This window comes from Excalfactoria chinensis, chromosome 1, assembly GCF_039878825.1.
Source record: "Excalfactoria chinensis isolate bCotChi1 chromosome 1, bCotChi1.hap2, whole genome shotgun sequence".
In the NCBI taxonomy this organism is placed as follows: domain Eukaryota; kingdom Metazoa; phylum Chordata; class Aves; order Galliformes; family Phasianidae; genus Excalfactoria; species Excalfactoria chinensis.
Window position 1 is genome coordinate 71932401 of NC_092825.1, and position 22095 is coordinate 71954495.

At 44.7% G+C, this 22095-nt stretch overlaps 1 protein-coding gene across 5 annotated transcripts; it reads right to left on the reverse strand.

The window, feature by feature from the left end:
* Nucleotides 1–2900: 2900 nt before the first annotated feature.
* On the reverse strand, nt 2901–19472 carry ITFG2 (integrin alpha FG-GAP repeat containing 2). 5 transcript variants are annotated; one of them, XM_072337939.1, is made up of 13 exons: nt 19302–19472; nt 18245–18340; nt 17748–17789; nt 15232–15400; nt 14774–14913; nt 14248–14396; nt 12826–12920; nt 9903–9956; nt 9279–9370; nt 8321–8438; nt 7530–7703; nt 7167–7326; nt 2901–3011 (listed from the first exon to the last, which is right to left on the reverse strand). In XM_072337939.1, the coding sequence occupies exons 1-13, from the start codon at nt 19395–19397 to the stop codon at nt 2993–2995; spliced, it is 1404 nt and encodes a 467-aa protein (XP_072194040.1). In that variant the 5' UTR covers nt 19398–19472; the 3' UTR covers nt 2901–2992. The 5 variants fall into 5 exon arrangements, 4 of the variants coding, with proteins under 4 accessions (XP_072194040.1, XP_072194049.1, XP_072194032.1 ...); XM_072337948.1 differs by lacking the exon at nt 2901–3011 and adding an exon at nt 3748–4741; XM_072337931.1 differs by lacking the exon at nt 2901–3011 and having other exon boundaries at nt 6579–7326.
* Between the last annotated feature and the right edge of the window lie 2623 nt (nt 19473–22095).

Consider the following 22095-nt stretch of genomic DNA (forward strand, 5'->3'; position numbering starts at 1 on the left):
GGTAATCTCAATTCTTTGCTATCTAAATTACACAAACCAGTTGTGTTTATGTTAAAATAGGGGCTCTCGTATTCACTAGACTTCAACAGTTGTGCTTAAGAACCAATGGGAATATCCTGGACTGCATCAGAAGTTTGGTCAGCAGGGTGAGGGAGATGATCCTGCCTATCTTGCATTGGGCAAGCCTCACCTGAAGTACTGCGTCCAGCTGTGAAGTCCTCAGCACAGGAGAGACACAGACCTGTTGGAGAACATCCAGAGGAGGCCCACGAAAATGATCCAAGGGATGGAACACCTCTCCTGTGAGGACAAGCTGGGAGAACTGGGGCTGTTCAGCCTGGAGAAGAGAAGGCTTCAGGGAGGCTTGATAGCACATTTTCAGCATCTAAAGAGGGGCTGTAACCTCTTTAGCAGGGTCTGTTGTGATGCGACAAGGGGAAATGGTTTCTAACTTGAAGAGGGTAGATTTAGGTTGAATGTAAGGAAGAAGTCTTTTACAGTGAGGTTGGTGAGGCACCGGCACAGGTTGCCCAGAGATGTGGTGGATGCCTCTTCCCTGGAAACTTTCAATGCCTGGCTGGAAGGGGCTCTGTGCAACCTGATTGAGCTCTGTACGTCCTTGTTCATTGCAGGGGAGTTGCACTACATGACTTTTAAAGGTTATTTCCAACTCTAAGGATTCTGTGATTCTATGCTTCTGTGATTCTATTTTCAGATTTCTTACATCCATACAGTGTTCATATATTTTTCTTCCAGAGGGATGCCGAGCTCTGCCCTAGTCTGTACTCTGATGCCAGCCCCAAGAAATAGCTGGGACAGTGACGGACCACAACCAGGGTCCCAGGGGAAGGCCTGAGTCACTCCACATCATCTCTGAGGAACTGGGAAAGCCTGGAGTCCTTCAAAATTCCCTCATGGGAAGCAGTCACCATCTTGCCCTTCCCATACTTTGAGACCGTTGTCCTGTAGCTTTGCGGACATCAGTTGTTCAGTGAGTGGGATTCTTTTATTTGCTTGTTTGGCTTTCTTATTGTACAGTTCACCAGTTAATCTGAAGTAACGAGTATATCAAGATGGTAGAGAAAGAGGAAGCAACTGTTTTAACAAATTCTGTTATGCATCATCGAAGAAAGCAAGGAAACAAAGACGAGCAACTTCCCACTAACAGTTTATTTGAAGAAGGAGAGTGCCAGAGACTCCAGGAAGTCTGCTAGGAACACGCCTGGTAGAGGTGGCCTGCTTGGAAGTTGCCAGAAAACAAAAAGACCTTGCCAGCACAGGATGTGGTATAATTAAACATGCATTTTACAGTTTTCTTTTTAATTAGATATGCACAGAAATACACACGTTCACTGCAGCTTCAGTTTCCAAAGTTGTACTGTTCTACCTCTGTTAAGGCACCAAAAGCAAGCAGTACCAGGTGATGTTGTGAGGAAGAACAACAGGGGACAGTTGGTCCCCTGGACCAACTACCAGTTCAAATCACATAGGACCTAAGGAAGTTGGTGCACGGGATACTCATGCCTTAGTTTTCTGCCTTAAGCTGCCAGGTGACATCAAGGAAATCATTTCTCTCCCCTGTAGCTTCATTTTCCCATCTATGAAGCGAGGAGAGTGGAACTCCCCCATCATGCCAAGGCCTCTGAGGTGACACGTGCTGTATTTAAGGCTCCCTCGGTTCAAAAGTTAGGCTTAGCTCTTCAGCAAAATCATCAGCTGCTGAGTTCCAGTTCCTAGTCCCACCCTTTTCCCATCATTCGTGATTCACATGACTGACTGGAGGACAAAACCAATGGCAAGAGAAGCGACAACACCGGGGCAGACCCAAACCTTTCCCTGCTGCTGTCCTCAGCCAGTACTGGCACAGTTCTCTGTGGCTCCCGCGTGTGCTTCGTGTTTGGCTGCCCTGAAAGCAGATCCACGTCATGCAGACACAGCAGTTGAAAAGTTCTGGAGAAGTCGAATCCTTAACACAGATTCATTTCTCACGAGCCCCAGGGAGCTCGCAAGCTGATCAAGCTGAGACACAGGGATATCGGCTTTCCTAGATTCCTGCAGATGAACGCTGTTCTCGCTTCCCCACCCCGCCCAACCCTCCCCCCAGCCCATTTGCAAGTAACACACTTTACAGCAGGAGTCTGCAGCCCCCGGCTCTCTCTCCAAGAGTTCCGTTTGCGAGCCATGGTTGGGGCGGCGGTGCAGGGGTGTTCTCGTGCCGGCACCACCTGCATCGACTGGTGCAGCTCACAATCCCTATGCCCACACTCTTGGACAACTGTCTCTCTTCAGATTGCTAGCTAACCCTTGCTCTCCATACACGTTACAGACGTCTCCCATGATTTACTGGAGGCAATAAAAAGGAATGGAATGCCTTACGGTGTTCCAGGGAACTCACAGCCAGACCCGACAGAGCTGGGGTTGGAGGGGAGCTTCCCGAGAACCACCTCTGTGTGCGTGTTGAACAGAGAAGGCACCTCTGGTGCCTTGGTCCACAAGATCACAGCCACAACATCCCATCTTGATCGCCAAAAATTGTCATCCGAAATCCAGGACAAAAACTCTCTTAATTCCAATGCAGACTTAGAAAGCGACATTTATTCCTCACCACACGTACCAGGAGCCTTGACAAGCAAGTACACTCTCTCAGTTTCTACACTGAAACAGTTAAGACATACATACGAAGTACATTGGCATACACATTCATTCTCTTCCAGGGACTCAAACATACACGCTAATGTCCCTTTGCTCAGTGGTATCTCAGGTGGTCGAGTGCCCACCTCCTTCTTCCCCACTTTTCACCATCAGCATCATCACTGAGGCCTTTGGCTCACTTTCATCCACTTTGGAGAATTTCCATTGCTTATTAGGCCGCAGTGAGCCACTCTTAAAAACAGTGTGTGTGGAACCCGATGAAAATGTCCTGGCATGTTTTGAGGCAAAAGATAAAAGTATCCTGTTGTGACTCCAGTACATCTCATATGATGGAGACTCTCTATGCCAGACAGCAGGACCTAATGAAGGAACCAAAGGATGATGCTGAAGATTCATGGTCCCCAGATGGAAGCAGTTTGAAAAGACATTATATGCAGAAATGAACATTAAGGAATGCCTTATAAAGACAAAATTGTGAAGTTGAAAAAAAATCAACCTGTTGTCCCAACAAAATCTTAAAAGAAAAATTTAAAACTCAAAGAGACTCCATTATAAAAGCCAGTTACGTGACAGCAAATCTGACAGCAAAAAAATCCAAACCATTTACTGAAGATGAGTTTATTAAGCAATGTATGGAAAGCATGGCACACACTGTATGTCTGTATGGGAGATTGGTAATCACAGCCTGAACCTCTGATTAATCAGCTGAGGCAAGTATGGGGTCAGCTGTGGGAGCACAGGTGAGAGTGATGTAGCTGTGCTCCCGGGAGGGGTGGAGCTTGACTCCATCCCCTCTGAGACCTCATTTAAGGGCTGACTCCCACTGGAGCAGTATCTCTTGGAGATCGCTCACCAGGGAGGACTGCCCCAGCTGCTTCAGTCAAGGCACCACCATTGGTGAGTTTTTCCTTTACTTATTCACTTATATACCTTCTGTACATTTTGTTTCCATCTGTAGATTAAAAACCAATACAATGTCCAAAGCAGATTTTTCTAAAATCAGTTTGTCTTGCCAGACTACAGCCAAGTGAGTAGAAGAAAAAGGAAAACCCATCAAAACAAATACAGAGAGTAAAGTCACTAATTCCATTTTTAAAAAATTATTTATTTATTTATTTATTTGCTTTAGTCATGAAGTATTGATGCTACACATGTGAACCTACTTGCCATTTTTCTAATACATATTGATAATGTCACTGAAGAAATGGCTTCTTTGGTGTCTTTAAAAGACACAACTAGCTCTCTTCATTTGTATGAAACAGTAAACAATACATTTGAGGAATTTTCTTTGACCTTTGACAACATATGTGGTAAAGCTACTGATGTCACCCTAATGAAGGCTGAAAAAAAAAAAAAAAAAAAAAGGACATATGAGATTAAGAGAAAACAATGCAGTTACCACCACAAAATCATACTTGATGAAACACTGTTCGTTGGGAAAATTTATGTGAGAAATCTTTAAAAACTGATAATGTAATTCAGAAACATCATCAAAGCATCACCATGCAAGAAGAAACATTGAAGATTACCAAATAAGCCTATGTCTGTTGGACAAACATTGGGAGTTGGTACAATAATGAATTTGGGATTGTAAATACCATGTAATACATGTGAAAATATGACCTGTTCACGAATTATCAACTAGTAGAGTATTCTTGGAGAGTTATCACAATGCTACCCCAGTGCTACCAGTAAATAATACCTTGCTTATGGTAACAAAAACTGTGCTATGAAGTTTCTATGCATTGATTTCTTCAAATCACAGTGTAGTTAAAAGTTCTGGCATTCTTGTAAGGAAATACAGTGTCTACAGAAAGAGTTGCCTTGAGTATATAAGTGAGAGCCTGTCGTGAGTTGGTTAAGACATGGGCTCATGATAAGACACTAACATGCTCAGACTTTGCAGACAATCAGGAACTTGGGTCACAGCCAGTGACTGCTCACATATGAACAACATTCAGAATGAAACGGTTAAGCTGGACCACTTAAGAATGGGTTCAGATTTATGCTAACTTGAAGATGGTAACAAAAACTCATAGGACCAAACTTTTCAGGTATGTCCCGCATGCTCTTCCACCACTTTCAGTACCTGCAAAAGAATGATCACCATCACACCACCAGTGGGGTAGGCTAAAGCAGTAAGCCACGCAATGCAAAGACCAAACAATGTGTAAGAAAGTTGGTAGGGAAAAAGTAATAAATCCAGGTTCAGTGGATTGAAAGCAAGAGAGAATACAACACTCATACTTCTGCAAGAACCCTTCTCAATAAATAAATAAATAAATACATAAATAAAAAATCAAAAAGCTCAGTACTGTGGCAACATCTAGTAGAGACGAAGCAATGACAGTCACCAAAGCAAGAAAGCTTGTGTCAGGAAAGACACAGAAAAAATATACAACAAAAAACTCTTCTAACGATACATAAGAAAAGTCAAAGAAACAAAGATAAGCAACTCAAAGGAAAACAGAGGTAGAGAAGAGTAGGCAAGGCTGTAAAATGAATAACTCCAAAAGTCAAATATGATACACAGTGTCCATACCTTCTGACCTCTGTTTTCCACAAAGAAGTGTTCTTGGGCTTGCACAGCACAAAGCAATGTTATCCAACCACAGAAAAGGCCTAAGTGGCACAAGCTGCAACATTTACATGTTTTGTCATATTTTTATATGGTTCCAAGAAAAATGTCATTCACCTACATCAATGCTTTTCTGTTTTGACTTAATTAAATCCACATTTCAAAGTGGATCAATTTGAAGCATCTGCTTATCATTCAACCTGTATGTGCTTGTGTTGCGAAGAAAGATTCCCATTTGGCATAAACCACCAGCACTGAGTTGTTCTCTATTAATGAGCGTAGACAATCTTTCGCTGTTATGGGTCGGGAAGTTTTAATGTAGTAGCACCGCAATAGCCTGTAAGACCCAGCTAACAGATTAGCTCAACCAGTGACAAATGAAATGATCCAGGCAAATTGCTGCAGGAACCTCCGAGATCCCAACACGGGATCAAGAAGAGTGGAAACTGCTTGTCTCACCAAAGCCAAACAAGAAGTTCAGTGGGGCCATGGCAGGCACGAGTTGTGGTACTGCTCCATTTTCATCAAAGCACATACAGCAAGATCACCTACACAGCTGTACACATGACAGGTTGTGCAAACCACGAGTGAGAGAACTCAGACACTGGTGTTATTTGTAATTATTCTGTTTATGTCCCCAGTGTATGAAGCAGACACCACAGAATTTTGGATGTGTGAGGAGGAAATACAGCTGGGCCACAGAAGAGAGAAGGGTAGCTGCTACTGCTTCACCTGAAATTCTGAGAGAGAAAAGTGAGAATTCTCACTTGTTCTGGCAATCAGAACAGCAGCTCTAGGTTGCTGGAAACAGAAACCTGAAATTAAGAGGGAAGCCAATTTACTATGACCTAATTGATAGCCCGTACAGGACTCATCAGCATCAGGAAAGCACAATGGGAATGATGAGAGTCCCAGTCACACTAACTGCCAGCAGCCAAGGCTATGCTCTGTATGGTCATTGCCCAGTGGGACAAGTGGCTGTATATCTCAGCATCACAAAAGCTGATGGAACTCCCTGAAGTTACAGCACAGAGCTGAGCAGCCCAAAAAGAACTCCTTATTTATCCCACTATTATGTGGTTCCTTCACTGTCAGATCTCCATAGATGATAAATTCAAGTCCTGCTGCTCACAACTTCCACTGGTTTGAGCAACACTGGTACCTAAGAATTACTGTGTTGTCAGCGCTCCTACCTCATTACTCCAGATATATACAAGCACTTAGTATTACATGGGAGCATGCAAAAATGCTGAGTGGTCAGCAAAATGGAGAAATACTTCCACTGTAGGTAAAGAGTAGTCAGAGATTAAAGAATGCTGTTCTGAGAAGCAATAGGAATTCTCACTGTCACTAAGCAGGCTGTATCATTTTATTGCCTTGTGCTTCAATTTTCACAGCCATCAGATACAGAGGACTGGTGCTGTCCTCTATAGGCATTTCATAAATTTATAAATGCAAATTGGAAACAACAACAACAACAAAAAGCTGCAGTATTATGTACAAAGTTCTGTCCTCCCACACAAGAGCAACAGATTTTTTGACCCAATGGCAAGACACCCTTTTCCTCCACAGAAAATTCGTTCACCCTGTTAGGACAGCTCTTGGATATTTTGCAGAGCGTAGCACAGCAAGCTTTCAAAATACAGCCCTGAAGATCTTTAAACGTTATCATTTGCTAACACAAAATCACCAAATAAATAATGCCAGCTCTCATAGCTTTCAGGCTGCTGTAATGGTGAAGGGACTGCTCCATCCATTGTGAATGTCCAATAAAACATACAAATGGGAGAAGATACAGATGTAATACAGCACGTGAGCCTATTACACCCAGCCAAATTCAGCTGAGATAGAAGAGACAAGCTGACAACACTATCATGCAGGGTGAATGCTCAGTTCCAGTCAGAAGAGAGTTTCCAATGGGATGGAAGATGCCCACCTCTGTGAGTCTTGTAAAGGATTATGGATGACAGTGTGGTGGGCAGAGGAGTCTGTTCCAGCAGGATTCTGATACTTCAGGGGGCTGTTAGGCTGTAGTTTCTCAGGAAAATACAGTGTTTTGTAAATTAGATCTTGGATTGCAGAAACATCACTTTTTTCTACAGGAAAAAAAAAAAAAAAAAAAAAAAAAAAAAAAAGAAAGAAAAGAATGAAAAAAAATAAAAGAGAGAGAGACAATTGGCAGGGATTCTCAACAGGTTAAGTAGCCCTTCTCCTCAAAAAGTACCTGGAACTCCAGTTGTCCAGCACCAGATGCTTTTCCTCTCTTTTTTCTTGTACATCCCTCACCCTGTGCACTCACCCACACCCAGCTCCTCCAGGAGACTGCCAAATTCTGGGTCACTCTCCAGGATTTTTAACAGGTTAGTGGACTCCATCCTCTCCAGCTGTACATCCCAGTAGATGTAGATCTTCTGATTGAAGCTGACATAAACCAGGCAGGGGCTGTTACTTCCTCGTTTGCATGCATATAGGCCTACAAAGACCAGAAGTATGGAAAATCTGGCTACTTCTCAAAATACAGAGAAGGCAAATAGGTAACTTCTCAGGATGAGGTAACAAAGACATTAGCAGAGAGCAGTAAGCACCTTCAAGGGAAGGACGGAAATGGACTTCGCTATGCTAAGCTCCTCTGAGACAATTCAGTTGTTTCTAAACAGCTATTAACGTATGTAGCTTGTGGGTTTGCATGCCGCTTTTTACAAGTCTGAGAGAGTAAATAGCAAAGTCAAGGCTCAGGCTGGCTACACAGAAGTCTGTATCTCAAGTGAGAACAGCTAAGAAGATTGCAAATTAAAAAGCAATGGAGAAGAAAACACTGTAGGACTCTCAGATTGGACAGGAAAAAAAAAAAAAAAGGAAAAAAACTAAACTAAACCAATCACAGACATACCCCAGCATCACCCCCACTCATTCTGCTTTTCCCAGATTCCACCAGAGGGAAGACTAGCCGTACCTCTTCCTGCACAACATACACCTCAGGAAAATTATTGCCCACTGCAAGCAGACAAGAGATCATAGGTTCCCCAGAGGAGAGCAGTAGCTTTTATGCAGAAATGTTGTGAGAACTGGCTTTGCAGTCAAAATCTTCACCTGCACAGAATGCGCTGACATTCTCATCTGCTTGAAATCTGGCAACTGTGCGATTGTGGTCAATGATGTATGTCTGGCCATCCCATGCACAGGCAATTACCTCCTCATGCCCGTTGCCCTGCAGGAATTAGCACAAGACATCAACTACTCCCAGAGGCAGTCAATAATCTTTCTGCTTATTCAGAGGCACAGCACTACTAAATGATCAAGATGACATCTTCATTAACTTGGAAACCAACTCTTCCTTTTCTGTTGCAATCCTTATGTATCCCTATGAGCCTGTAAACAACTGGAGTATTGACAACTTGCAAAACTTTTCAATTTTGCAATGATCAGTCGGGATGGAAAAATTCATAGCAAGGTGCTGTGCTCACTACATCAAACAGGCAGACACAACTCAGCCTCTTGGAGGACGGCAGACTGACATGAGTGCAGAATGTTATTGGCTCAGTTAGAGCTCTCAGTGTATCATCCTGCAATAATCCCTGCATTTTTTCAGCCAAGTCATACTCTGTGGGAATACAAGAAAGACTACTCAGAACAGCAGCTGTGGAGCAAGATAAACAGCATGAGAAAGCAACACTGGGAACCAAGGACATCTCCAGAAGAAGAGAAAAGCAAAGTCAAGTAAGCTGTGTGACTGCCTCGTGCCAATGACCCTGACCGGAGGAAGAGCACATGACTAGGAACGGCTCTGATTGGATAAGTGCCTGCGTGCAGTTTAGGAGTGTTTGTGGAATGTTTTGCTGACATGTAAAGGTGGTGGGGAAGTTAAAATTTGTGAATGTATATAAGGGATGTTAGAACCTGTAATAAACAGTTTGGATCATCCACATCTGAATCCGTGCCTCAGACGCTGCAATACTGTCTCTGCCCTTCCTAAATTTATACACAGAAAAGCTATGTTGAACTTTTGTCTTCACTCCTTCACTCTCAGACCTACTCAAATAGTACTCACAGTAACATCCAGCTTCTCCAGCGCAAAGAGCTGGTGATCAACCTGCACTGACCAGAGCAGCTTGTCTGCCCCTTCCATGAGTTTCAGCGTCCCTGAAGAGGAAAAAAAAAAGACTGTCTTGAAGATATTAAAAGGGAACACAGTGTCTGCTAACACTGGGCCTTCTGCACTCCTTCAGAAATCATGGGCTGTACATGGAGGGGGAAGCATAGCACAAGTTGTTTAATTACTGGGTAAGCATGCAACTTAGGAGTAAGCAGATGCTAATTCTGGTTTCAAGATTTCAGTTTTGGGCCAAGCTTCAACAGTTCTATCCCCATAGGCCATGGTGCCACATGAGTAATACATGTTTGTAAAATGCTTTGAAATCCACAGATGAAAGGATTGTAACAGCAAAAAGGCAGACCCTAAGACATAAAAAAAAAAAACAAACAAAAAAAAAAAAACATATCAGCAGAAGGAGCTAAAGACAAATTCTTTTGCCTGCATCAGGAAACATTTCTGAAACCCAGTTCCCTCTTCTCTCAAAATCAAAAGCACTGTGCACTTGTTCCCTACTTTTAATTAAGAACAAGCCTTGGGCTTTCTCACAGGTCCTTCTCCCAGGACAGTTGTAGGACTTACCATCAAGCGTACATAGGGCAAAGAGACCTGAGCCATTAGCCACACTGGAGCAGCCTGTAAATGCAGAAGAGAATTACAGTTGAAACCTATTTATAAGCATTGTTCCTTCCCTCTCCTGAAAAAAAAAGATTCAAAATAACATGCGGACCCATATTACCTCCTTTTTTGCCCAGTCTTGAAACTTTGCATTACAGGTATCTGCAGTCTTGCAACCAATCCTACCTCATGCCAACTTTTATTTATAGGGCACTACTGTCAGTATAAACCCAATAATCCAATATATCCAGTTTGCATTGATATGGGCATGTCTGGCTCTGCTGATTGCTTCCAGGAGTTTGTTTATGCCATATCTACGTAGGCCTTCTGCAATTCTGGTTGCAGTTAACATCATCATACCCTCTCTAGGCTCCACAAATGCACAAATACAGGCATTATAATCATAAAGGGACAATGTGGATAATAGCCTAAGCTAAATGAATATTAGAACTGTACCCTCACTGTTTCCTTTAGGGATAGGAACGTGGCCTTCAGTTGTACCAGAAACAAGAGGAAAAAACAGATCCCACAAGAAGGACTACATTTCAGTCAAAGCAGCACAAAAGCATCTTCATGACAGGTCCTGAAAAGTCTGTTGAGACCATGATACCAATATTATAATTTCTACTAGATGAAAACTGCACAGAAACTGTGGTTCCCACTCAGCAAACACTGCTCAGATAATACAGAGCTCTTGCTTTCAGAGTAGACTGATTAGATATCTGCCTCAATGTTCATGCACCCAGGCCTAGCCTTATTAGTTCCTACAGCTGTGAACTTCCCACAACAGTTGCTATCCAAAGCCTGTGTATCACACAATTGTGCACAGGACTAACTGAACCCATAGACAAGACTTTCCTGATCACCACTTCAGTAAACTCTCTACCTGTCCACCAGTCAGAAGAGATATGCAAGATAAAAGTTTTGGAAGTGATATCACACTTGGTGGCGGAAGGCAGGATATGTACTCAACTACAGCTGCTTTTCATGTTTGCAGTGACAGGGTTGAAAGAGGCACAGTCTCCCTGAGGTCTGCAGCAACCCAGGAAACCTGGAAGTCAGTGACAAGCCAGCAGAGCTGAAAGTAGTTTTATGCTTTTTCCAGACAGCTTCCCCAGAATGACACTGTACTGAATGCCTACCTCTGCCACCCATGCATAGCTCCAGCCTACAACACAGACTACCCTATTTCTGAAGGGCCATTAATAGCAGTGTCATGGAGTTCTCTCTGGAGCTCACTTCGTGACAGGGGAACAAACCCCGAGGGGTGGGGGTAGGGGGGTGGGGATGGGGGAACAGGAACAAAAGTACCTCCCTTCTCTAACAGCACGCTGCGGCGCAGCGCTGCCCGGCCACGTGCGCTCCGGGAGAGGGGAAGGGAAGGGAGACCACGAATGGGTCTAGGAGGAAAAAAATGAAGAAAGAAAGGATGATCTGAGAACGAACGGCAGTTTAATAAACCCAGTAACACTAAACAACAACGAGAGAGTTTCAACAAGGAGAAAACCAAATCCAAATCTCACCGACGGGCTGCGAGAGGCGGGAAGTTCCGACCACGCTGTCTCCTCGCAGGGCGCCGGGCCAGAAAACCCGTCCCCTTCCCGATCTCCCCTCCGGTGCCGCTCCCCACATGCCCATTTAAGGCAGTCCACAGAAAAAAAAACTTGTTCCCTTAATTACCATTATCCTACATGATGTTTTGATATGGTATACCAACACCAACCAAATTACAAAACCATAACAAGCAGTTAGCCGGGTGGGTGCTATACTGCCTGTAGCTGACATTCATCTAGACTCACTCTGTTCTAAATGATCTGCTGTGCTCTCTACAAACTGGTCAGCATGACACACTTTAGCTGTCTCCCTGCTGCTGCTCCAGCATCAAGGGGCTTTTTACAAACTTCTCATCCCTTATTCTGCAGGTTTTGTATGCAGCAAAATAACTGATTTCATGTTCCAGTGATCATGGTACTTGCAGCAGCTGAGATGCTGAAAATATGACAAGCTCAGCAACTGGGTAGGAACTGTACTCTGTGGAGCAGGGAAGAGGGTGGGGGAGGGTTTGATCAGTTGTCCTCCCTCAGCTCTAATTACACGGGACAGCCTATTTCCTCCTTAGATTGCACTGCAAATGATAATACAAATGCAGATTAATTCCAGCAAGTTGCAGACAAGGAGCAAAAATGACCCTTTGAATCTTTGAATCTTCTTCATTGCATTATGGAGCACATGGACAAAGGAGTGTGATTGTATTCTCTGTATGTACCAAAACAGCACTCAGCATATTCAGCCAGTTGCATGGGGGGAAACACTGACAGCATGTAAGAAATGCCTGGATACAAAAGCAGTAGGTTAGGGCTGAGAAAAGCAGGCAGCTATAGATAACAGTTGAACAGTATAAATCGAAAGGAGACAAACAACAGCAATACAAATGAAAAATGGAAGCAGCCCTGGTGGGATTGAGATCCACAGGTAAAGGAAGGGCAGGATATAGCTGCTAGAGGAATCAAGCACTCAGATGCAAGTAATTAAGAAGGCAGAAGCTGCAGTCATGCAAAAGCAAGGATCTAGTATATCTGCAGGAGCAGGGCTTCATAGACAGTCTATTCAAGCTGGATAAAAGCAAGCAAGTGCAGGATGCAGGGAAACTTGTGCTGGGTGAAGAATAACCAATGGAAGATCCAAAGTCTGTGAAGAGTTCAAAAACAAATGTTTAGCTTTTCTTTGGAGGCAGACCAACAGGAGATGAGATTCTTCTGTTCTAGCATCTAACTCCCAAAGTTTTAATTTTCAGCCACTGGAAATCTGATTTCGTACTGGACTGACAGATTGAAAAAAAATCAGAGACAACTGTTGAGGCAGAGACCCCAAACTTCTAACCTCTCACCTCGGCCAATGCTACCAATCAGATGAGTGGAAACATTCTTGTTGTGAATCCGGCCAGATGTCTGGTGGAGAATAACATCTCGAACAGGGGTTTCTCTAGGGAGAAAAGAGGCAGGCATCAGGAAAAGTTAGGTGATCATGCCTGGTCCTGTGTCTCAGAACAATCTGAAGAGCAGAGTACTCCAGAACTCTCCGAGTCTAGAGATGGATAGAATCTATGCAGGCTAACCCTTTAATGAAATACTCAGGAACAGTATGCTATCCCCAAAGCAAAAAATGACAGATTGCTCTAAGCAGGGGGCATTTCAGTCATCAGTGTAAGGATTACTTGCTGACAAAAAGCAATGAAAGCAATGAAAAGAATCCACACCACCTCAGGAATGACTGAATTTGCTAATGATTAAAAAACAAGACCAAGTGATTTGTAGCATCAGAATACCAGAAATAACTCAAGTAGATCAATAAGACATCTAAAAAAAGAGATTGGTGATTTTTATTTTTTTTAATTATTTTTTAAAATATTTTCTGTCACACATGCCTGAACGCTATTCATTCAGGAAAACTGTCTGTCTATAGTTGAACAAGTGAGTCAGAGATCATGTGTGGGCCTGGGTTCTGGCCAGGCAGGTACTTATATTTCACTAAGGTCTCTAAGACATCAAGACTTGCCCAGCTTCTATCCTGTGGGTTTTCTGGGTCTGCCTTAACGTCCCATAGAGCAGCACAGGAGTGCCTGAATTTCCCACAGTGGTCCCAGTTGGGACAGGGAAAATAACTTCACTGCTCATCCAGATTTATCTGCTTATAATTTACAGCACTGGCTGCCAGGTTCCCATTAGGAAATCCCACTCTACCTGGCATAAACCAGTAGTGTCTTCCTGGGGCTTCAGATTAATTGACCTTGGCTCAGACTTATAGATGCCACCCTTCCCATCATTAGACAGCTCCCATGACTACTCTTCTTTATTGAGATCTAGGCCACTCACTCCTTGGCCAACCTGAGAAGAAGAGAAGGACACAACGAAAGCAGTATTCTTATCTAGGACAGAGACCTGAATTCATGGGCACTTGGGTGCCAGCAAGCTTAAGTCTTAAACTCCCAGCAGGTAGTTCATCGCAGGTACTGGCTTCACTAGGATGCCCCTGGTGGTGCACGGTGTTAGAACCGCCGCTTGCAACACTGGAGGGCCTGGGTTCGAATCCCCCCTGTGGCGCAAGTGGTAGAACTGCCGCTCTGCTACACAGAGGGCTCGAATCCCAGGAGTTGGACTCGATGATCTCTAAGGTCCCTTCCAACTCGCACGATACTATGATATGATACTATGACAGCATTCCTCCTCAGAAAGGCAGTGGTGGTGGTGCCCTCTTGTGTCAGGCATCTACAGTAGAATCTCCACATCTACTCCACACAGTCACTATTCACCTGCTTGGGGAAGAGCTGTCACTCCCCTCCACCGTGGGTTGCTGCTCAGAATCCCAAGTGCACAGCAATATGGCATAACCGCATCCTGGCTGGGACACCATCATCTCTGGTAAGCCATCAGGGCCTGGGTTCACAGAAAGGCTATCCACCTGTACTGACACAGGATAAACAGAGAGAGTTGAACTGAGAAGCTTACATAACCTAGAAGTTTCCACTGTGCAACTCTGTACCTAAATCTGACTACAGAAGATTTTCTCATAAAAGCTGAGCATGAACTCAACAAAGCCAGCTACAGTCAAAATATCCAAGCAAAAGGCATCTTCACCTAGCAAAAGCCAGTTAAGAACACCCTTAGTGGAAAACATTCTCTAGTCATGTGAGAGAAGCTAATTGTTTCCCAGAACATGCCAGCTTTTCTGCATGCACAAGGCAACAGCTGGGCAAATCTTCTTTCAAGCCATCAAAATAACAATTACTTTGTTGATATCAATCCACTGAGATTTCATGCCTCTTCCTGTACCCTTACCTGACCTTCCAGCAACCATTTCTTCAGCAGGATCAGCTGCCCACAGATGTGGTCTGAATTCTCAGATGAGTCCTCCCAGCGGAAGGCACGCACCACTCTGTCAGTGTAACCTACCACCAGCTCACATTTCCCATCTCCATCTGCAGGGAAACAAGGAGACAGAAGAGCTCTCTTAGGCCTTCATAACTGCAAAACCCCAACATCCAGAAACCACAGCACTGGTTTCCATTAAGCGGGATCCTTGAGGATCCCAATCCAATTACAAGAACTCACACTTAAGAAATTTTTTAAAAATTCTTGTTCCTCTCCTCAGGGACTGGACAATGTTTGTTAAAGCAAATATTTCAGCTAGGTAGTCATTTTCTTCTGTGTGCTCCATACACTTTCTCTCTCCCCATCACCACTTCATACCCCAGAATTTCCTCACCCTGAACTCCCATTCTTACTGTCCCACTCACCTATGTCACTGATTAGCATGACTTTAGTGTTGGCAGGAATATGTTGCTTGAACACTGGCTTCTGCTCTTCTGCTAACTCATGGTGGCCTGAAGTATCTGGGTGCTTTGAAGGGGAAGTCAAATCAAAAAGATGAAACCAACCTTCTGCACTCACTGCCACTGCAAGATTCTAAGAGAGAAAGAGAACAGCCAATTTTTTCTATTAGAAATTGTAGCAGGGTAAGGGAAGATCAATGACTGCTACAAGAGAACGTGAGACTATTTCTGGCCAGTTGTCACGGAGTTACCTCTAGATCTAGGTCCATGATGGAGAGCACAGGCCCAAAGAAAAAAAAAAAAAAAAAAAAAAAAGAGGAGGGGAAAAAGAAAAGTGTTAATCGTTTACGGCCAGTCTGGTCCAGCCCTGTGACTAATGAGGGAGGGCACATGTGGGTCAGTGCCTCGGGAGAGAGAAAAGGAGGGGGGAGGTAGTAGATGGGTCTAAAAAAACCAACCAACACAGAGACAGCAGTGATCTGAGAAGGAACATTAAATTTACTAAATCCAACAAAATCAAACAAAATGAGAGTGTCCAAAAGGTCTTATTCCACTGCCCCATGAAACTGAATGAGTACAAGTCTATGGTGCAGAATGTCACACATCCCAGAGAACTGAAGGCTCTGGCTGAGGTGGTTGCCTAGCCACCCTCCATCATATCTGGAAAGTCATGGATGTCAGGTGAGGTCTTGGATGACTGGAGGACTCCCATTTATAAGAAAGGGAGCAAGGAAGATTCAGGAAACTACAGGACGGTGAGTCTCACCTCTGTGCCTGGGAAGATCATGGAACAGACCCTCCTGGATGACATGCCTGATCACATGAGGAATGAACATGTGAGACAGCCAGCATGGCTTCACCAAGGGAAAGTCATGCCTAAGCAATCTGGTGGCCTTCTATGATGGAGTGACAGCACTGGCAGACAAAGGGAAGGCAACCGATGTCATTTACCCGGACTTGTGTGCTCCGGTGGCGCAGCGGTAGAATTCCCGTTTGCAACACCAGGGGGCCCGGGTTCGAATCCCCCCTGTGGAGCAGGGGGTAGAAGTGCCGCTCTGCTACACAGAGGGCTCGAATCCCGGGAGTTGGACTCGATGATCTCTAAGGTCCCTTCCAACTCGCACAATACTATGATACTATGATATGATACTTGAGCAAGGCCTTTGACATGGTCCCCCACCACATTCTTATCTCCAAATTGGAGGGATGTGAATCTGATGGCAGAATAGGTTGAAAGGCTGCAGACAGAGAGTGGTAATTAATGGTTCTATGTCCAGGTGGAGGCCGCTAACAAGCAGTGTCCCCCAGGAGTCTGTTTTGGGACCAGTGTTCTTAACAGCTTTATCAGTGACATCGACAATGGAATTGAGTGCACCCTCAGCAAGCTTGCTGATGACACCAAGCTGAGTGGTGCAGTTGACACAATGGAAGGAAGAGATGCCATTCAGAGGGACTGCAACAGACTCAAAAGGTGGGCCCGGGTGAATTTAATGAGGTTCAACATAGCAAAGTGCAACTTTGGTTTTGCACTTAGGTCGGAGGAATCCCAGGCATATATATAGACTGGAAGGAGAAGTCCTTGAGAAAGACCTGCAGGTCCTGGTGGATAAAAATCTGAACGTGAGCCAGCAATGTGCTCTTGCAGCTTGGAAAGCAAATGGTACCCTGGGCTCCATCAGAAAAGAGGAGAACAAGAGGGACAGGGAGGAGATTGTCCCCCTCTGCCCTTGTGAGGCTCCATCTGGAGTACTGCATCCAGGCCTGGAGCCCTCAATACAAGAAAGTCAGAGAACTGTTGGAGAAGGTCCAGAGGAGGGCCACAAAGATGATCAGAGGGCTGGAGCACCCCCCCTATGAAGACAGGGTGAGGAAGCTGGGCTTGTTCAGCCTGGAGAAAAGAAGGCTGTGGGGTGACCTCCTTCTCTCAAGCACAGTATTTTAGGCAGCGTGCCTAAAGTGAGAATTTTTGACTTCTTAGTCATTTGTTTAACTCTCAAAAATAGCAAGGCCCCAGAAGTCATCATATTAGATCTACTAGAATTTGTTTGGAAGTCAAGACTATTCTGTGGCTGTGTTGTTTAGATGACCTTAAACACATACAGTCAAGCAGCAGAAAAGCCATGACCTGCAGCAGGGCCCAGTACAGCTGGATAAAAGCCATCAAGGAAAGGGAGTAATAAATTATTTATCTTGAAGCCTCATGGCACTCAGACAGGAGGATTTGCTTATCATTACTGCTTCCTAAAGGCAAGACCTCTTTGCTCATAAGACTTGTACAGTGTTCACAGACAGATAAGATACAGGTTACATATAAGCATAAAAACAGTTTTAACAGTGTTAAAATTCTGTGCATGAGGGCAGATCCTGGAGAGAAAACACCTACCATCTGTTCTCCTCCACACTCTGGATGGACATGAGCTAAATCTCTGAAGCACTTCCCATTTGCCCTACAAAGATGGGAAGAGTCTGATTGTTCTCACCTTTCCTTTATTGCATACATCTCCCACACCAACACATGTAAGCTGCAAGAGAAAAGAAGATCTTAAGAGTCCATCTTTGGGAGAATGCAACCCAAAAAAGCACTTTTAGATAAACCACTGCCCTACCCCCTCCTCTCCTCACAGTCTCTTGAACTCAAACAGCCTTTTTAATGACAAAAAGAACAGCCCAGGACATAAACACATGAGCCACACAACTGTCCAGAGCTCTGGGGCAAAATTCACAGTGCACAGGAACAGGTTCAAGGTGGGAGAAGCCCCAGCATAATTACTGTGTTTGTTCAGTATTTTGTTCATAATTTTTAGTCCAAAGGGGTTGCTGTAAGCATGAGGGTCTTATATCACCAAATGAAAGGCATCAGGAGCAGCTCTAGATGCCATTCCTCTCTGGCTTTCATATTCCAAAGCAGTGATCGAGGACAATAACATGTACACACACTAGAAGGCCCAATCAGTTAAAAGCTTTGTCAAGAACTGACCATTCCTTGGCAGGATCGTACAGTCCAGGGTTTGCTGTCATCATTTTTGTATACATAGAGTTTTCCGTTGGTGTCTCCTACCACTAGCTCATTCAGCTGCACAAGAGAATTGGGTTAGCAAGTTGTTGTTCACAATTGCAGTAACACTGTACCCCCAGCACAGTGAAAATTACAGATTACATACCTGAACTGCGTAAGAATCAGCAAAACAACAAGAGTTAAAAGCTTGAAACAATAGAGAAGGTGTAGGAAAAAAAACTGAGCCCTCATTTACACAAGCAGACTAAAAGCTGACCTGGACTTTCTTGATTCATCTGAGGAAGATGTGGAGAAAGTAATTCTCCAGAAAAAAAAATCTGCAAGAACACAATACATTTATGCTAGATCTTCAAACTCCCTGACAAACTGGCTAAACAGCAGCTACTTCTTGAAGGATGACTGCTGAAGTCACCATCTCCTCCTGCCAATGAACCCATGTATGCCCTCTGCTGCACCGTTTCTACTTCAATTTCCTGCATAACTCCCTTTGCACATTACCCCATGTCACACTAGTTCATATGGCTACATTTTCCAGGATAGCAGGGTAGGGGCTATAGGAAGATCTGTCTGTTGAGACAGTCTTCATTTACGTGTTCAAGCTAGTCTCTTCCTAATTACAGCCAAATCAGACATTCCAAGAGCAACCATTTGTGGAGCTGACGCTAATAGTGCATCCATAGATGCACATCCATCCATCATATAGATCAAGAGATTTTATTCCATTAGTGATCCACTGCACTACAACAAATTGTTTCCCCACAGCTCTACGTTTCCGGTCGTGCAACGGTGGCAACCTCTCTTCCTGGGATCACAAGTTAACAACATCCAATGGTAACGCAAATGTTGCTTGGCTGTAATCTAGTGACGGTAACAAGCCATTTATTCTCTGCCCGCCCGTCAGCCCCGCGCCGCAGCCCCCAGTGTAGCTCGGCTCCCATGTGTGCCCGTCACGCAGCCCCACGCCGCCCGCCCGCTCGAGCCTGAAACAGATCCCGCCGCTACCGCGTCACGGCCGCACCGTGTCGTTGTCAGCGTCCCCCAGGCAGATAGCGTGCGGAAAGAGGCTGCCGCAGAACTCGAGTGCCACGCGCTGCACGTAGCTGACAGACCGCATTCCGCAGCCCTCGGCGGCACTTGCTGCCGCGCCGGCCTCTAGGCTGGGACGACGGGAAGATGGCGGCTGTGCGGGCTGAAGTGGGATGACACCAGAGTAGAGGAGGAGCTGAGGCGGTGGGAGGGGCGGGGCGGGACCGCGCTCTCCTCAAAATGCTGCGACGTTGTCAGGCGGGGTTCAGTGCCGCACGACTCAGCCCCCTTTTGGAGCGATAATGCTGTACCGTGTCACGCAGAACGGGTGTGTGACTCTTGACCGAGTTCAGCGGGAAAGTATGCCCTTGACTGCATGGAGTAGTTTTCTCTCGCTTATGTTGTAGGCGGAGTTACATCACTCATTTACATTTTTACTTATGATAGTAAACAGGGACAGTTTTGTTACCATACCTTAAAGCTACTGTAAGACGATGGTGTAGGATGGAAGACTTACACATTTTGAGAGACAGATAAGTGTAATTCACCAGTCAAAGCTGTAATTTTTATTTGAAGCGTTTTTCTAGAAGAATATACAAATTATGTGATGTTTACATGCATTGTTACTTGTTAGCATATCAATATTTATACTTACTGCCAGCAGCTAGACTCATCCTTAAAGGAACTTCTACTGGCTGAATACTGCATTGTTTGTGCATTTTGTAAACTTAAACTTCATCTGTGACTAAAAATTCTTCTTTTTACTTCAGTAAGTATACCTAGCAGGAAAAAAATCTCCCTCAATGTTCTACCATCTAAATTGCATTACTGAGATGGGAACCTGACTATTTCAGTTGCATTAGTGCAGGAACATCCAAACCCCCCGGGCCACGTGCAGCCCAGACCAACTTATCTCACACCAATGGCCCTTTGCTGTCATGTTGTCATGGCAGCAGCTCTGACCACATATTCTCCAGGACACAGGGAGCACACTGCAGTACTAACAAATAATATGGTATTGTGCTTAATTTGCAAGGAAAGTGAGTAAGTTTTGAAAGAGTACAATCTGAAAAGACATATGCAGAAACCTACTGCCAAATTTGATGCATAACAAGAAATGCTTTGTGAAGATGAAATAATTGAACTGGAAAAAGGTCTGTCACCTCAACAAAACACTTTTTAAAAAGTTGAAACTCAAATAGACGCTGTTTTAAAATCAGTTTGTCTCATCAGACTATAGCCAAATTAACTAAAGAAACAGGAAAAACTATTAGAAGAATTTTGGAGATTAAAGCTGCTAATTTCCAATTTTATGTTTTGGTGAAAGTACTGATGCTACAGATCACCATTTTCATTAGAGGTATTGATAATCATAGAATCATAGAATTACTCAGGTTGGAAAAGACCTTGAAAATCATCAAGTCCACAGCCTAACCACAGTACCCTAACTCTAACAACCCTCTGCTAAATCATATCGCTGAGCACCACATCCAAATGGCTCTTAAACACATCCAGGGACAGTGACTCAACCACCTCTCTGGGGAGCCTACTCCAGTGTTTAACTACCTTTTCTGTAAGGAAGTGTTTCCTAACATCCAACCTAAATTTACCTTGGCACAACTTGAGGTCATTTCCCCTTGTCCTGTCAACTGTCACCAGAGAGAAGAGACCTGCCCTGCTCTCACTGTAAGCACCCTTCAGACATCACTCTCTTCCAGTAAGGTCTCCCCTCAGCCTCCTTTTCCCCAGACTAAACAGTCCCAGCTCCCTCAACATCTCCTCATAGGGCTGATTTTCCAAGCTCTTCACAAGCCTCGTTGCCCTTCTCTGGACCTGCTCCAGTACCTCCATGTCCTTTTTGTACTGGGGTGCCCAAAACTGAACACAGTACTCCAGGTGAGGCCTCACCAATGCCAAGTACAGGGGCAGGATTGCTTCCCTAGTCCTGCTCAGCACACCATTCCTGATACAAGCCAGGATGCCATTGGCCTTCTTGGCCACCTGGGCACACTGCTGGCTCATATTCAGCTGACTGTCCATCAGCACACCAAGGTCCCTTTCCGTCTGGGAGCTTTCCAGCCACACCTCCCCAAGCCTGTAGAGTTGCCTGGGGTTGTTGTGACCAAAATGCAGGACCCGACACTTGGCCCTATTGAGACTCATACAGTTTGCCTTGGCCCATTGATCCAGTCTATCCAGGTCCCTCTGTAGTTCCCTTCTCCCCTCAGGCAGATCAACACTCCTTCCCAACTTGGTGTCATCTGCAAATTTACTGAGGGTGCACTCAATCCCCTCATCAAGATCATCAATGAAGACGTTAAACAGAAGTAGCCCCAGCCCTGAGCCCTGGGGGGCACCACTCGCGACCAGCCACCAACTGGATTCCAGTCCACTGACCACAACTCTTTGGGCCTGGCCATCCAGCCAGTGCTTCACTCAGCAGAGCGTACGCCCATCCATACCATGGGCATCCAGCTTCTCCACAAGGATGTTGTGGGGAACAGTGTCAAAGACCTTACTGAAGTCCAGGTACACCACATCAACAGCTTTACCTTCATCCACTAAGCAAGTAATCTTGACATAGAATGAAATCAGGTTTGTCAGACAGGATCTACCATTCATGAACTCATGCTGACTAGGCCTGATCCCCTGGCTGACCTTTAATTGGTCCATGATGATTCCCGAGATTACTCGTTCCAATACCTTCCTGGACACCAAGGTCAGACCAATAGGCCTGTAACTACTAGGATCATCTTTCTGAAGATTGGCGTCACATTAAACAGCCT